This window comes from Ranitomeya variabilis, chromosome 5 (assembly GCF_051348905.1).
Source record: "Ranitomeya variabilis isolate aRanVar5 chromosome 5, aRanVar5.hap1, whole genome shotgun sequence".
Lineage (NCBI taxonomy): Eukaryota > Metazoa > Chordata > Amphibia > Anura > Dendrobatidae > Ranitomeya > Ranitomeya variabilis.
The window spans coordinates 310,577,460-310,595,649 of NC_135236.1; the positions used below are offsets into that span (position 1 = coordinate 310,577,460).

Here is an 18,190-nt window from a genome sequence, read left to right on the forward strand (position 1 = left end):
TGAATCTTAATGCATTGATCCATCCATGATTACTCACTCTATAAATACCATTAGTGGACACTTTGATAGACCAAATTTTTGGCACAAAGAAGGAACCCACCCATACCCACCTCCTTTAAGAGTATTTGATCACTTTATGATATCTATAACAAGTTACTAAATGCCTTGTGACTCTATTCCAGTTGCTACAGATTTTTTTAGTTGCATGTTTGTGCTGTGTATTGTCCATTTCACTACATTTCAAAGATTTCCCACTGCAGCTGCCCTAGATTCTTAAAGTTCAGGACTTGCGCAAGCGCGGTGTGACGATGCGTTCTTGTGTTCTCCATGAGAAAGACAGAAAAGGCAATTTTTCGCTTTTGGGCTGCTCTGAGATGAAGATCCTTGATCTAATAATATAAAGGATCGTTTTTATTCCTTTCACACCAGACTGGGGTCTTTCTTAAGTGTAAAAAACAACTGTACCAGTTATCTGAGTCCAAAGCCATAAATTGTCTTTACCTTCAAGAAGGCGTTCATCCCCCAGCCATGGGGCAGCAGCAAGCATTATTGAGCTTTCACAAGAGTTGGGCCTACACAACTTGATAAGGTTAGCTGGACCTGCTATATCTTTATATAAAGGTATCACCCTATAGTATGGTACACTCCATTTCCCTACTGTGTTTGACTCTCTGTGAGAGAGAGAGAGAGACTGCTCTGAAAGTGGCTAATCTCCATGAAGAACAAAAGGATATGCTGGTGAAATTCAACAGCCCAACTCCTTCTCTGAGGGAGAACAGTCCAACTCTGAAGATTTCTGTCGGGGAGAGTCAGGCGGCCCTATACACATTAGACTGTCAGCCAATCCTGATGAGTTCCATGGGTTTGAACAACTTTTGTCTTATGTGTATGGTGGCCTTAAATGCTGTATATATGAAATAACACGACAAATGTCAGAATCTACTTTTCATGAGGTCTATTACAGCAGGAGCAGACTCCGACAGAATATAGTCCCTATGCAAGGACAATATATGGTCCTTTTCAGTCTAACAGCTCATCATAATTCACAATTCCACCTGCTTTGGAGGTAGAAGTGGGCCCCTTTACTTCCCGGGCCCCTATACAGCTGCACAGGTTGCCTTTATGGGTGTACACCACTGTATATTTGGTCGTGGATGTAACATTAATATCTGCCACCACCATGCGCCATGACCAAGGTTCAGGAATACCTTAGAAGTAAATTACAGAGTTTGTTCTCAGCCAGTGATATCCTCCCATCTCTCCTACCTACTAGTCTCACAAAGATGTCAGTGTTATATGCAAAATATACAGACGTCTACATTCTCGGGTTCAGATCTCTAAATGATGATGTCACAAATATGACTAATTACTTAGGGTTTTTTAAAAAAATGTTATTGGGACATCCAGGGGTTATTTAGGGAAATGACTGTACATATAAGAGCTAGTAAGGAATTCTTAGAGTCATGCCTGTCCATAAGCTATGTACTAGCATGAAACTTTTGTGTCAGCAGATATCTAGATTATGTTGAGTATTAATATTTGATTAATAATATTCCACCAGTCATACACTACTTTAGGCAATTATCCTCTGAGTGAACCCCAGCCTAACAGTTGCTGATTATCCACTCCAAATTATGCAACTAGAAAATGTGCCTTTTGCTGCATGATAAACGACGATGCTGTGTGACATTTCTAAGTTTGGCAAGTAAATAAGATAGAATGATTGTTCATTCATTTGATACAGATCGGTTGCTAAGAACAATTATGCCTCTTCAAACCTTCAATGAGTTTTTGACAGAAAGAAGAAAGTAACAGAATGTATCCTTTTAACACTTTAGTAACTTGTCATCCTAATTTATATTCATACATTACTATGAGCACAGTAAGGCCAGGTTTACAAGATTGTATCAAAAAAGTGGCCTGGCACATAAGCACATTGCTTTTTGCTCTGTTCCTCCACTTAGTGGACAGGTCCAGAGGTTTCCTGCTATTTACATGCATTATTTTGGTCCTTAAAACAGACCAGACTAGTTTGAGCTGCAATTTGTTTTAACACAACCCCTAAGTCCATGGGTAAAATTGGTAGTGAAGGTTGTTACTGGGTCAGTGTGGTCTCTGTACAGCACAGACGTAAAACATGGCTGTCCTAACCCTGCCTAATGCAGATAGTTTAATTGGCTAGAGCAAGAGATGAAGAATTATTGATGGGTTGACCTCATGATACCTCCTTGTTAGGGCAGGTGCAGATGTGTATTTTCAGTCCAGGTATGATCTGACTAAACATTGGATCGCACTTGGACCAATGTTATTCTATGGGGCTGTGCACATGCCCAAGTTTCATTTAATATTCTGATTGCACTTGGCCATGCAAGTTAATGAGTCCATGGAAAACATCGAACTGTACTTAGATGACATCTGAGTGCAGTCCGGTTTCCACAGACTGACAGAATGGAGATGGAGAAATGTATTTCTCCGTCCTTTCCTCATGTGAGATAATCGGATCATACTGTGATCACAATCTGATTAGAATTTTATCAGAGTGTCATTTGCATAATCAACCTGATTTTCTCAGATGAGAGAACCTACGGTCGTCTACACCTGCCCTATTATTTATATTTATTTTTGGCTGGCTAACAAAGGCAACTGGGGGGATGTAATATGGACACTAAGGGTATGTGCACACGTAGCAGATTCCATTGCGGATTTTTCCGCATGGATTCTGCACAATCCTGCGGATTCCCTTCTGGTTTTCTGCGGATTTTGTGTGGATTTCGGCTGCTTTTTTACACCTGCGGATTCTTATAATGGAGCAGGTGTAAAACGCTGCTGAATCCGCACAAAGAATTGACATGTTGCGGAAAATAAACCGCTGTGTTTCTGCGCAGAATTTTCCGCAGCATGTGCACTGCGGATTTGGTTTTCCATAGGTTTACATGGTACTGTACACCGCATGGAAAACCGCTGCGGATCCGCAGGGCCAAATCCGCACCGTGTGCACATACCCTAAAAGCTCTGACTAAATCATTTCAAAGCACAGAAAGTATTTTGATATTATGTGTTCTCTTCTGTTTTACATAGGACTGCAGGCTAGCTGAAAGAGTGATTCAGAAAGGAGTAGATTTACTTTTAATTTATAGCTATAAAATCATATCATGATATTGTAAAGATTGATATCAAATTAAGGTGCGCTACATCTGTATTGTGATTCAAGCTTTAATTCTAATCTTTCAGTACCAAGAATTGATGTATGAAATTGTTCTCTTATTCAAGTTACATGAAACCTTCTATTTTCATAATTTATGGTTGCTAGTTTTGCTTTCTGCTTTACTGCACTGGAGCTAACACATTGGTAGTTCATGTAAAGTGGAAAATCTGGCAGGGAATTCAGTAGTACAGTTCAGAGTAGACACCACAAGATGAATCTCGTTTGTTGGTGGTACACACGCGGACTACACATGGACCAATGTTAGCTTGTGTGTTAATGGACATGGACAATTTTCCACATGGAGTTCAAGTCCACGTAGAAAAAAACGCAGATTAGTGCATGTAGGCAGCTTTTGTTATGTAGGCGAGCCCATAAGAACCGTCATCCGCAGTTGTTGGAAGTGACTGGTTCATTAGGTTCAGCTTTTAAAAAGTAGCTTTAACTTCATTCATCTTCTTTCTCCTCCTGAATTGATCTTTTACTCTCAATTCATGGGTACAATATGTAAAATCTGTATTTAATGAAGATTTTCATATTACTGAGATGGCAGTTAGTGCTTTGAAAATCTATAAAACCCCTTCACCTCCAAGCCTATTTCCACCTTCATGACCAAGTAAAATTTTACAATTCTGACCAGTGTCATTTTATGAGGCAACAACTCTGGAACGCTTCAACGTATCCCACAGATTCTGAGGGTTTTTTTTGTGACATATTGTACTTCATCATAGTAGTAACATTTGTTCGATATGACTTGCATTTATTTGTGAAAAATTCAATAATTTGGCGAAATGTAGAAAATTTTGCAATTTTCAAACTATTAATTTTAATCAACTTAACCCCTTCATGACCTTTGATTTTCCGTTTTTCCGTGTTCGTTTTTCGCTCCCCTCCTTCCCAGAGCCATAACTTTTTTATTTTTCCGTCAATATGGCCATGTGAGAGCTTATTTTTTGCAGGACAAGTTGTACTTTTGAACGACATCATTGGTTTTACCATGTTGTGTACTAGAAAATGGGAAAAAAATTACAAGTGCGGTGAAATTGCAAAAAAAAGTGCAATCCCATGTGTGTTTTTTGTTTGGCTTTTTTTTTGCTAGGTTCACTAAATGCTAAAACTGACCTGCCATTATGATTCTCCAGGTCAGTACGAGTTCATAGACACCAAACATATCTAGGATATTTTTTATCTAAGTGGTGAAAAAAAATTCTAAACTTTGCTAAAAAAAAACCTTGTAGCGTCATTTTTCGTGATCTGGGGTCAGGTGAGGGCTCATCTTTTGCGTGCTGAGCTGACGTTTTTAATGATACCATTTTGGCGCAGATACATTCTTTTGATCACCCGTTATTGCACTTTAATGCAATGTTGCGGTGACCAAAAAAACGTAATTTTGCCATTTCGAATTTTTTTCTCACTACGCCATTTAGCGATCAGGTCAATCTTTTTTTTTTATTGATACATCGGGTGATTCTGAATGCGGCAATACCAAATATGTGTATGTTTGATTTTTTTTTATTGTTTTATTTTGAATGGGGCGAAAGGGGTGATTTAAACTTTTACTTTTTTATTTATTTCATATTTTTTTAAACATTTTTTTTTCTACTTTTGCCATGCTTCATTAGCCTCCATGGGAGCAGAGAAGCTGGCATAGCCTGATCAGTTCTGCTACATAGCAGCGATCATCAGATCGCTCCTATGTCGCTGAATTGCAGGCTTGCTATGAGTGCTGACCACAGGGGGGCGCTCACAGCAGGACGGCATCAGTAACCATAGAGGTCTCAAGGAGACCTCTGGTTACTATGCCGATGCATCGCTGACCCCCGATCATGTGACGGGGGTCGTCGATGCGAGCATTTCCGGCCGCGCGGCCGGAAGCAGTAGTTAAATGCTGCTGTCAGCGTTTGACAGCAGCATTTAACTAGTTAATAGCGGCGGGTGGATCGCACATGTCAGCTGTTCAAAACATCATACTTACATCAGGAATATGTCAAAGAATTGTATACCGTTGGGCAGTGAAGAAAAAGTATTTACATTTTTACCACAAAAAATGTTGTTTTAACCCCAGATTTTACATTTTCACAAGGGGAAATAGATAAAAATGGCACCAGCAGTTGTCCCACAATTTTTGTTGAACATGGAAATACCTCATGTGGCTGTACAGTACTGCTGCCACATGGCGAGACTTGGGAGGGATGATGCACTATTTGCCTCCTGGAGCGCAGATTTTCCTAGAATAGTTTGTAGACTCCATATAATGAGACCCTCAGTGCTAGAAGAGCAGAATACCCCCTCAAGTGACCCCATTTTGGAAATTATATCGCTTTGAGAACTTATGTACAAATGTAGTGATGGTTTGCCTCCATGGTGTTATCTAAGAACAAGCAGCAGTGGATTTTGCTGAGTCAAAATTGCAAATCTTCTATTGTGCTGCTGGTACATTGTAATGCTTAGTACATTGTAGAGCCCAGTACATAATGCCAAACTCATGCTTTTGGAGACATGCACTCGTAAATTGAGCTGGCTCTCATCGCTACAGAAATGCCAATCACGGATGCTAAATGTGGTTTCGACACACTAGGGATCAGAAGAGAGGGGGGCATTTGGATTCGAGAGTACAGAATTCGCTGGATTTCTTTTGGAAGGTGAGGAGCCATAGTGCTTTTCCAGAGCCTTTGTAATACCAGTAATGTGGAAGCCCCTATATTTCCATTAACATATGACAGACCTGATTGAGGACTTGCTTTTTTCGTGGATTGAGTTGAAGCTTTTATTGGGAACATTTTACATAAGGTTTGGGATCACATTTATCCGGCGCTCTACGTTGAGCACTTATGTCAGGTTTCAATCTAAATGCCCGAAAGACGTGATTCAGATAACCCCCTGAGGGATCTATTCACTAGAATGCGGCAGCAGAGTTACTCTTGACTCCATCTGGCCTCTGTTCAGCGGTGTCCTTTTTAGAGGTGCACAAAACTGTGGCCGACAGCACTATTATGCACGCCTAAAAAGACAGACAACGTTGGATCATAGGCTAGACAGCATCCACAGTGCTTCCATCTGCCTCATTATAGAGAATCTTCTACTGGGGGTTCCTTCTGAATCACATACTTCAGAGATTTACAGGTAAGTGCTCAGCGCAGCGCACAGAATAAATGTGAGCCGATCCATAATGCAATCTTTGGGAGGCAGAATGAACAAATCAACAGCAGTTCAAGAATTGGTTTTATTTATTTTTTACACTGTTCCTTGTGCATTGTAAGTGATTAGACTACTTTATTCTTTGGGTTGGTGTAATTATATCAATACCACATTTATATCTGTTTATGTTTGGCTGCTGTTACACATTAAAAGGCACATTTTTTTTGCAAAAACTAGTTATTGCATCGCCATATTTTGAAAGCCATAATTTTTCCACATTTCTTGTTTTTTTGCATTATGTGTTGAAGTTTTTATTGGTACCATTTTTTTTGCATATTGATAATATGCAAAACAAAACAGAAAAAAATCTGAATTTGGTTTAATTTGTGAACAAAACCTTCCAAGTCCCCTCAAATAGTGTGTTTGGAAGAGATGGCACAGAGATGCTCATTCATGTTGAGTTACTGTAATGTCAGTGTAGAGTCTTATATGAGACTTTGTGTGTGCATATATATAATATGAATAGCACATATGCAATGACAGCAGCTGTGTGAGTGATGCAGTAGACTAGGAGCTGCATATGGATATCTCAGACCTAAGGCCTCATTCACAGATCTGTTTTTCTAATACAAGTCTTTTTTTTGCAGACCGATGCTATCACAACCTTACAAACTACAAACAGTGGGTCTGGGATGTGAACTGACAGGATACAAATTTCATCCGTTTTGCATGAAAAACCCAATGTGTGAATTTGACCTTAGGCTGAATTCAGATGTCCATATATCACGATCTGAGTATGACTTCAAGATTGACCACAGATCTCCAGAACGTAACACAACAGCCTCATTCATGCATATGATGCTGTTTAGTTCAGGTCATGAGACCCTCGGTCAGTTTGGAAATCAAAGTCCTTACTCAGACCATGTTTTTTGGGTACCAGAGTTCTGCGTGGGCCAGGTTTAGACTGCGGGATCTCACAGTTCATAAATAGTCCACAATGTCCAACTGACTGCAGGCATTGAGGTCCATATATGGACCATAAAATATAGCAGTCTGAGCCTGTCTTAGTAAAAGAGCTATCACACTTGGACGCTAATTAGGCTTTTTATGCAGCCCAAGCCCTGAAATATCATGAGTGGACAGAAGTAGAGGCTTTTCTTGTCTTCTACGCCAACGAATCATACCACATTTCACAATCTTTGACATGATTCTGTCATTATTTGAAATAGACCTTTTACAATAGTTGTTTATTTGTTGAATGAAACTAGCAAAAGCAAAAATAGGCTTTTGACCTTACAAACATAATATTTTACCAATCAAAAGATTGTACAGCTAAACGTCTAGACGAAAAGTGCAATCTCCCGTGCTTAAAAAAAAGGATCAGCATGGCAGCCTGGTTTTATCTCTAGGTAGAAATGTAGTGCACTTTCATGCTCTTCACATAATTTCACCGCTAGAGTGGCTGCACAAATGTCTCAGCTGTACACTTTGGTTCAGAAAAATACTGCAATTATTGTGGCTATTAATATCCTGGCTATAACCTACCGTGACTCTGTGAACAAAGCCCGTTCTGTGGAACCAGATATGGTGTATCAGAAGGTCATATTTGATATGTGCCTAAAGTTTCAAAGTATGTGTAACTCCATTCCTGAGATTGCTGTGAAAGTATTCACAATTATCCATGATGTTCGCCCTTCCAGCTAAACTGGGAATCTAACAAAGACAAAATGATAGCTGCTACTGCCAGCAGGCACCACTGCTAAAGAGAATGGCTGCAATTAAAACGAAAAAGCTTTTCCTTTGGTCATAGAAGAAAACAGTAAATCTTTGCTAAATCAATGAGTATTTCCAGGGGCTCTTCTCTCGATGTAACAATACTCAGCAAATATTTCAATGTAAAGTAGAGTCTGGGCAAGAAATTTGTTAGTTAAGGATAGGTGAGAATTACAATGTAAGCATTAATATGATGACTACCTTACAGTATGGTTGTATCAGGCTTCGTGTAGTAGTACTGATAAAGAAAGCACAAATCACAGCCTGGTGCAAATTCTAACTTCAATAGGTTTCAGCCGGATTTGCCGTTTGCCAAATAATCATGTTGAGCAGTGGGACTAACGACATTGACGAAAGATGAGTTTTCCATCCACTGTTTCCTGACGCATTGATGTGTCACATATTGAAAGAGGAAATCTCTAGAAACTCGTACAAAAGAGATTATTAATGGATGTAACTTAACTGTACTCTAATTGAAACAAATTATTTGTCTTTCATGTTTTTAGACACATTGTCTTGATTTTGGTGATATTATCTACAATGCTTTATTATTAATGTGTTTAAGTAAAATATCAGCTATGAACTAACACATGTGGAATTATATACTTAACAAAAAAGTGTAAAACAACTGAAATTATGTCTTATATTCTAGGTTCTTCAAAGTAGCCACCTTTTGCTTTGATGACTGCTTTGCACACTCTTGGCATTCTCGTGATGAGCTTCAAGAGGTAGTCATCAGGAATGGTCTTCCAACAATCTTGAAGGAGTTCCCAGAGATGTTTAGCACTTGTTGGCCCTTTTCCCTTCACTCTGCGGTCCAGCTCACCCCAAACCATCTCAATTGGGTTCAGGTCTGGTGACTGTGGAGGCCAGGTCATCTGGCGTAGCACCCCATCACTCTCCTTCTTGGTCAAATAGCCCTTACACACCCTGGAGGTGTGTTTGGGGTCATTGTCCTTTTGAAAAATAAATGATGGTCCAACTAAACGCAAACCGGATGGAATAGCATGCCGCTGCAAGATGCTGTGGTAGCCATGCTGGTTCAGTATGCCTTCAATTTTGAATAAATCCCCAACAGTGTCACCAGCAAAGCACCCCCACACCATCACACCTCCTCCTCCATGCTTCACGGTGGGAACCAGGCATGTAGAGTCCATCTGTTCACCTTTTCTGCGTCGCACAAAGACACGGTGGTTGGAACCAAAGATCTCAAATTTGGACTCATTACACCAAAGCACAGATTTCCACTGGTATAATGTCCATTCATTGTGTTCTTTAGACCAAACAAGTCTCTTCTGCTTGTTGCCTGTCCTTAGTAGTGGTTTCCTAGCAGCTATTTTACCATGAAGGTCTGCTGCACAAAGTCTCCTCTTAACAGTTGTTGTAGAGATGTGTCTGCTGCTAGAACTCTGTGTGGCATTGACCTGGTCTCTAATCTGAGCTGCTGCTAACCTGCAATTTCTGAGGCTGGTGACTCGGATAAACTTATCCTCAGAAGCAGAGGTGACTCTTGGTCTTCCTTTCCTGGGGCGGTCCTCATGTGAGCCAGTTTCTTTGTAGTGCTTGATGGTTTTTGCCAGTGCACTTGGGGACACTTTCAAAGTTTTCCCAATTTTTCGGACTGACTGACCTTCATTTCTTAAAGTAATGATGGCCACTCGTTTTTCTTTACTTAGCTGCTTTTTTCTTGCCATAATACAAATTCTAACAGTCTATTCAGTAGGACTATCAGCAGTGTATCCACCAGACTTCTGCACAACACAACTGATGGTCCCAACCCCATTTATAAGACAGGACATCCCACTTATTAAACCTGACAGGGCACACCAGTGAAATAAAAACCATTCCCGGTGACTACCTCTTGAAGCTCATCAAGAGAATGCCAAGAGTGTGCAAAGCAGTCATCAAAGCAAAAGGTGGCTACTTTGAAGAACCTAGAATATAAGACATAATTTCAGTTGTTTCACACTTTTTTGTTAAGTATATAATTCCACATGTGTTAATTCATAGTTTTGATGCCTTCAGTGTGAATGTACAATTTTCATAGTCATAAAAATACAGAAAAATCTTTAAATGAGAAGGTGTGTCCAAACTTTTGGTCTGTACTGTATAAGCTTCAAGAATGTTTTTAAACCAATTACATTTACTGTTGCACAGAAGCAAAGAGAATACCTGTCAACTTTTAGCTTATAGTGGAGGTTAAGTTATGTATTATTAGGAATTTGAACCCATAATGCATATTCGCGAGCAGCCATTTTGATTAGCTTCAAAGATGACATTCAGGTGAACTAGAGTATGAGTAACATAAAAACAGTAACCTCATAATATAAGTATATATTTATAATGTGTATAAAATCATAGAAACGTACATTTTGGTCTTAGATACTCTTTAACACAGAATCGAATGTATTTTGTTTATTGTACACAATTCTAAATTCTACGGAGTTACCCCATAATGGACTTTGAAATGTTATTTGTACATCTGTAGCATGACCCCCCTGATATAGTCAACCACTGTGTTTAAAATGAAGACCTGGGTGAAAATTATAGAGTTGGAAAGTTTACCATTTATTCATGGGCATTTGATTGCTACTGCTGTTCAGCTATTTCTAAGATTTACTAAAATGCAGTGTAACCCATAGACATGAAATGTAACTTTTCGCCCAGTGTGTTTAAGTGAGTGGAATGAATGTATCTGGATGAGCAGCAGCTTCTTATCATGCTGTGAGCTGTAGTAGCATCACAGCAAAAAAAATAAAGAAATAAATAAAAAAGGAAAAAATAAATGAGAAATAAAGAGTAAGCATTTGCCTTCCTGGGACCTGTGAAAGCACAAAGAAAGACTCACATGATCGCAGCTGGTTTTGATGTGGTAATGAAGCATTGATCACAGGAATAAAAAGATGAAATGGCCTTTGCTCATTCATTATTTTTATCTCCTAGCTGTGGAAGACAGAAAATTGTTCATAGGCATGGTTTCGAAGAAGTGTAACGAGAACGATATCAGGGTGATGTTTTCTCCATTTGGTCAAATAGAAGAATGCAGAATCCTTCGGGGACCTGACGGACTGAGTCGAGGTGAGTGTGCCGTCTGTAAAGACCCTTTCCTTAACAGCTAATTGGAGCAATATGTCACAGACAGCAGATGTGTTGGGCCAGAGGTCACTCAAGATTGCTTCCCATGTGATGTACTAACCCACATGAACTTTCCACAAAGATGGAAAGAAGTAATCACTTTTATTTGTAAAGTCAAAGAGGGTCTCTATGGAAAGCATGATTTAGTGAGTTATCTATTACAATGCAACATGGATAAAGGAATTTATCTTCATTCACTTGTGTGTAAACCGATTGCAGCTCTTTAAGGGAGTATTTCCAAATGTACTACTTCCAGCTGCCAGTGTTACTAGTAGAGGCCATTTCACAAGACAAGTTCATGCATTCCTCTTTAAACCATGCTGAGATTTGCGGCTTTTCATACCAATATTTTAAATATACCATTCCTGCAAGAGCCCAGTCAGCAGCCATAGCCATGTACTAAAAAACATTCAATGGTACCGGTGCCATTGATTTTCTCATTGTTTCACTCTTTTTTCCTCTTTGGAAAATAGTAGAAGTCTTCGAAATGTAACAAACTGAAATATTATCACTGTCTAAGGCTGGTTTCACAATTGCGTTTTGATCTGCAGCGTTTTTAAAAAAAATGCAGGTGGTGAAAAAACGCATGTAAACGCATGCAAACGCTGCGTTTTTGCATGCAGAAAAAAAATGCGGCGTTTTGACGCGTTTACATGCGTTTTTTCCTGCGTTTACGTTTTTGAAACGCATGCTGAGAAGTGTGTGACAGCTGCCAATCATCAAAATCAACTAGAAAACCCACTATTAATAGAATTAGCTAGGGTTAGGGTTAGGGTTAGTGTTAGGATCCTTAGGGTTAGGGGTAGCTTTTTATTAGAAGAATGTCCTGGTCACCAGGTCACTGATAAGCCACCCCCCACCATCAAGGTGATAAAGGGATCCAAACCCTACCCCTAACCCTAACCATAAACCTAGGGATCCAAACCCTAACCCTACCCCTAACCCTAACCCTAACCCTAACCATAACCCTTGTGATCCTAACCCTAACCCTAACCATAACCCTAGGGATCCTAACCCTAACCCTAAGGGTTAGGATCCTAACCCTAAGGGTTAGGGTTAGGATCCCTAGGGTTAGGGTTAGGATTCCTAGGGTTACTAGGGATCCTAACCCTAACTGTTACCCTAGGGATCCTAACCCTAAGGGTTAGGATCCTAACCCTAAGGGTTAGGGTTAGGATCCCTAGGGTTAGGGTTAGGATCCCTAGGGTTACTAGGGATCCTAACCTTAGGGTTAGGGTTAGGGTTAGGATCCCTAGTAACCCAAGGGTTAGGGTTAGGGTTTTCTTGTTTTTTTTGTGTTTTCTTGTGTTTTTTTATAGAAACGCATGCGTTTAAAAACGCATGCAAACGCATGTGCTTAAAAACGCTTGCGTTTACATAGACAGCAATACATTTTTTTGCCGCGAATAAACGCATGCGGTTTTTTGCGGCAAAAAAACGCCGCTAGAAATTACTACAGGTTGCATTTCTGCAACTAAACGCACGCGTCAAAAAACGCATGCGTTGCCGAAAACGCGTCAAAACGCATGCTAAAAAACGCATGCATTTTTAATGTTAAGTATAGAAAAAAAACGCATGCTTTTTTTAGCGCTAAAACGCTGCAGATCAAAACGCAAGTGTGAAACCAGCCTTAAACCTAGCTGAAAATAAGACCAGACAGGCAGATGATGTACAAAATCATCACGATGTGTCATTAATTAGGCATACGTTGCTAGACACGTTAGCCACTTTTCCTTCCTTACGCCACATCTTGGTTTGGTCTTAGACCAAATTTATGTATCAATATACTGGCACTATTTTGGGGCAGTTTAATGAATTTGAAGCTAGGACTCTTTCTTTAAGCTATTTCCATTTATTCTAAACCCTTTTCAAAATTTACTAATGAGGCACAAGAGTGCTAAGGAAATTCTCTATAATAACCAAGTTTACTTCTTTATTGTGATTGTTGCAAGAGGGTTAAGAAAATTATTTAAGAATTACAATAGTCTTCATACCTGACAACTGTTCTAATGAAAAGGGCAAATAATGTCCATAGCCACCGATGAGAACACTTCTTAATTTTCAACTCTGCCATAAAAAAATAGAAATATACAGTTTGTTTTTGTTGTTATGTTGAACATTAACACATTTTGATACATTAATTTTAAGTCATATTTTGCGTAATACAAAACAATTAGACATAGATAACTTATTCGGTCAGAACACCATGCCACGCCAGAGAGATCCTTAGGAAAACCTTTTGTTTTAGCAAAGGAAATAAGGGATTCAAGAGTCACATTTTCATGTCAGGACAACCTCTTTTGACAAGCACTGCATTTATTAGGGCTCACTAATGTGTATTATTATTATTAGTAGGCCTAATAACTAGGTTCATATTTATGTATAACAACAGACATAATAATTCTAACCTTATAAACGTAATTTTTATATGGAACAATTGCCATTCTTAATTGTTTTCTGTTTGAAAAGTTAATGGGGCAACATGTCCCAGTGTGTTAATTCCTTATTTCAGAATACTTTACGGGAGTCTGCCAGCACAAGATGACTGATTAAACCAAGAATAGTCACTCTGTGCACTCTAGGAGGGACCGAGCTTTTCAGTGCACCTTCCCACTTAATTACTTTGCATCTATCTCCAATTCACCACATCCTTGATTGACAGCCCTGGTTTCACAGAAGCTGAAGAGGGGTGGAAATAGATGGAAAACAAGCAGATGTAACAGTATGAAATGTGCATTGAACTACTCGGCCACACCAAGGGTGCACTGAGCATCTGTGCTTGGTTTGAACATTTCTTAAGGACAATTTGGCACATTGTAATATATTTTGTTTGATCTCACCATATTAAAGATTTCTACATATTGTCAGTGAAAGAAACCATTCCTCTTTACATCCAAAGGTTAAATGGGTTGTTCTCTGTCAGTAAATATTGGTCCCTGGCTGCAGGATATTATGAACAAACAAACCATTGTGTACTCACCCTCCCTGGGCCCAATGGCGAGTCTCAGTATTGCGCCTTTTGTCTGACAGTGGCTATACTGTTCATATAATGGCAACAGCTCAAAATTATAGAACATGTAGATGGAAAGAATCACTCAAAGCCTCTGAACTCACTGATTGGATGCCGCATTTACCGAAGGGAGGAACCCCTTTAAAAAACAGTACAAACCAAATATTTTTCAGAGATGTTCATTGCAATTGTATGTAATCTAGGCAATCTTTTGATTATGGGGGGTCTGATCCTACAGTAGATGAGTTGTTGCCATTGGTGTCTGCCAGCAACTACCACCCTATTCCCTATTCAGAACCCATGCAATCCCCTGAGCGTAAATGTGTGTAGGTGAATGGGGAGAGATAGCTTTCACCTGAAATGAACATTCAGCCAGCAGCACTCTGATGCGTGTGGTCAACTTCAGATCCCCTGCCAATCTTCGAAAGCGCTTCAACCATTTGATGTAATCAGTAATGGTTTTTGACATTAGAAAAGTGATCTACAAATGGTGAGAATTAGAAACAAAGAACAGTATATTAGAAAACTTAATATTTTTTTTTCCATCAAGGTTTGTGTATATGTATGAATTAAATATGTCTGGTCTCTTTATGTGATAAAAGTGTGTCCTCTGTGTGTGCACAAATGGGGTAAACAAGATCTTTTTATTGTATTGGTTAAGTGGTCGACCTTACATTTAAGAAAGAACATACATTGGATTGAAAAGACAACATAAAAGTCAGAATCACAATAATATGTTTCTGATGATTGCTTTATGATCATTTATGGTTTTCCATTTTAACTTGAGATTCATGGTTTATGCATTTACTAACAATACTCGAACTCTACTTGAAGTGTGCAGTTGATTGCAGTTTCTCTGCAAATTGTGTTATTTCTGAACATTTCTACAAATAAGTCTGATTGGCTGCAACATAAAGCATAAAGATGAAGCTTGATGGAAGTGGCTTTATTATGTGGTTAGAACTGATTATTGGCCAGTTTATAGCACGCTGCAAAGGCAGCTTCTTATGATGAGATATTTCTCCGTATGCATGTGCACACATACACTTTTATGTGTAGTGACATAAAGGTGCTCTACAAGGAAGAGGATCTCAGGAATGCATGTAACGGCAAAATTGATTGTGATCCTTGGCATCTGTTCTAGAGCTTGTTTAGCACAATCCTTCACAAAGTAGATCATGTTGACTGTACATGGAGAAACCTTTAATTGGACCAACCTAATAGTTCAGAGATGAAGAACAGAGCTTTTAAATCCCTATAGACTTCTCCTTTCATTTGTGGATTACACAGATAAAATGAAAACAATATGGACACATTTTTCATTTTCCCCTGAGAGGATCAGTTCCAGGCACACTGAGCAATTTGCTGGAATGCAATATGACTAGCATCCAAGGAGTAAAAATAAGAAAATGCATTAATTCTTCTGACATCTGCATTGTGAAAACCATAATGGCCTTTGTTAACTAAGTTGTGTTTTATTGCAAGAAATATTTAGGAAATCGTTATGGCCTTGCTCTTTATATTGTGATAAACAGATAGTAATATATTACTTTTAGCTTGTAATCCAAGCATGTCCATGCAAAAGCTCTTTCTTATATTAGGATGCTCTGATTACATAGACCAGCATGTTGTGTGACCTGACAATCCTCTGGGTTACTTATTGCTTCGCTTCCCATAGCAGAACCAACCCTCATCATCATACAGTACATTTCCACAGCCCACGTTTTCTGGGAATAATATCAATTCATGTAGATATCTAATATAGAATATATATCTTGTAATATACCTAATTCCAATCTATTGCATGACCCATGCTCCAAATAATTCTGTTTTGGGTAGCCAACGACTCTACCGATTTTCCCCAAATATCCTCTATGCACTTGGGTAAGCCCTTTTAATTTGGAGGGCTGTTTGTAAGTTGTTCTCAGCAACTGCATTCCATATTGTCTCCCCATGGAAATGGTGATGATAACCTTAAAGGGTTGAAAGATAGTTCTCCACTGTGGGGGTGGGGGCTTTTGTATCTGGGGCAGATATGCTGAAATGATGGTAGAAAAACATTCTAAGCTTTTAGGAAAGAACTAAATCTTGTAAACAATCATTTTCTACTGGTCTAACATGCCCTGATAACCCAGTTTCATAATTTAGTGCCTAATCTTTTTTAATTTCCCAATCTGAAAACATGTAGTGTGACCTCATGCTTCACCTTCATTTTTGGCATGTGACATATAAATGAAGGGAGCTCACTTTTGGGCTCATTTCAATGTGTAATTAGAGAAAAATATTATTCTTAGAAAACTCCATTAATCCTACAGTCAAAAAGAAGCTGCTGTTTGTATTGTGAAGCTGTATGCACTCCCTACGTCTCATATATAGTATCTCACGAAAGTGAATAGGCCCCTCAAATTTTTGTAAATATTTTATTATATCTTTTCATGGGACAACACTGAAGATATGACAATTTGATACAATGTAAAGTGGTCAGTGTACAGTTTGTATAACAGTATAAATTTGGTGTGCCCTCTAAATAACTCTACACATAGAGTCCTGCACCTTTACCCTTAAAGCCCCGTCACACTTAGCGACGCTAAAGCGATCCCGACAATGATACGACCTGTCAGGGATCGTTGCTGCGTCGCTATGTGGTCGCTGGTGAGATGTCAAACAGTGAGATCTTCCCAATGACGCAGCAGCGATGCGGCGACCTGTAGCGACCTGTACAACGATGTCGTTGGTCGTTGTGACCCTGTCACATGGCAGCTATTATGACGATTCAGACCTCGATGAGGGACGTCCTGTGTGACGTTGTAGTAACACAGGCGTGCATTTGCGTTGCCTTTTCCGTGCCCATTCAGTTCTGATTGGTGGTCGCTACTGCGTTCTGATTGGTGGCGGCCTTGCCTTATGAGGCGACACAATAGCCCTTCCGTCCTTTGTTCCTGACCGCGTGGTGGTTTGCAGAAAATATAGGTGTCAGAAGAACCGTTAAAGAATAGATAAATCGAAGAGGAGTCGCAGGTCGGAGAACTCTACAACGATCTGCAAACCACCACGCGGTCAGGAACAAAGGATGGAAGCGCTACTATGTCGCCTTCTGTTGAAGGCATGACCACCAATCAGAACGCAGTAGCGACCACCAATCGGAGCGGAGGGGTGCGGAAAGGGCAATGCAAATGCACGCCTATGTGTCGGTGTCTGAGTCGTCAACAAGGTCGTTGGTAAGGTGTCAAACACAGCGATGTGTGGTATCCAGCGGGACCTCAATGATCAAAAAAAGGTCCAGTAGTCCATGAGCCGGGCCAGATATCGGTACCACCCGGAGTGACTAATTTTCTTTGGTATTTTTAGGTAGATGCATGTCTGTAGTTTATTTTTTGATATGATAGCCCTTACATATACGTAGCTTATTAACCCCTTCAGCCCTAGGCCTATTTGTACCCAAGTGCCTAAGCCAATCTGACCTGTGCCACTTCATGGGCTAATAACTTTGGAACGCTTTCACCTATCCAAGCCATTCTGAGATTGTTTTCTCGTGACATATTGTACTTCACGTCAGTGCTAAATGGGAGTCAATATATTTTACCTTTCTATATAAAAAAATGCTAAATATTCGGAAATTTTGGAAAAATCGGCAATTTTTTAACTTTGAAATTCTCTGCTTTTTACAAAAATACTGATACCCCCCATAATAGTTATTAATTTACACTCCCCACATGTTTACTTCATATTGGCATCATTTTGAAAATGAAACCTTATTGTTTTACGACGTAATAGGGCTTATAGTTTTATGCGCAATTTTTCACATTTACAGCAAAACCCACTTTTCAAAGGACCAAGTCACTTCTGAAGTCACTTTAAGGGGCTTACATAACAGAAACCACCCATAAATTACCCCATTTTGCAAACTACACCCCTCAAGCTGTTCAAAACTC

General features: G+C 39.4%; 1 protein-coding gene across 50 annotated transcripts in view; it reads left to right on the forward strand.

The window, feature by feature from the left end:
• Window positions 1-18,190, forward strand: part of CELF2 (CUGBP Elav-like family member 2) — a 632,182-nt gene that overhangs the window by 492,693 nt on the left and 121,299 nt on the right. For all 50 annotated transcript variants that reach the window (XM_077264514.1, XM_077264512.1, XM_077264519.1 and 47 more), the window contains one exon: window positions 11,057-11,191. In XM_077264514.1, the coding sequence (XP_077120629.1) occupies window positions 11,057-11,191 (135 nt within the window). The remainder of the gene's footprint in view (window positions 1-11,056; window positions 11,192-18,190) is intronic.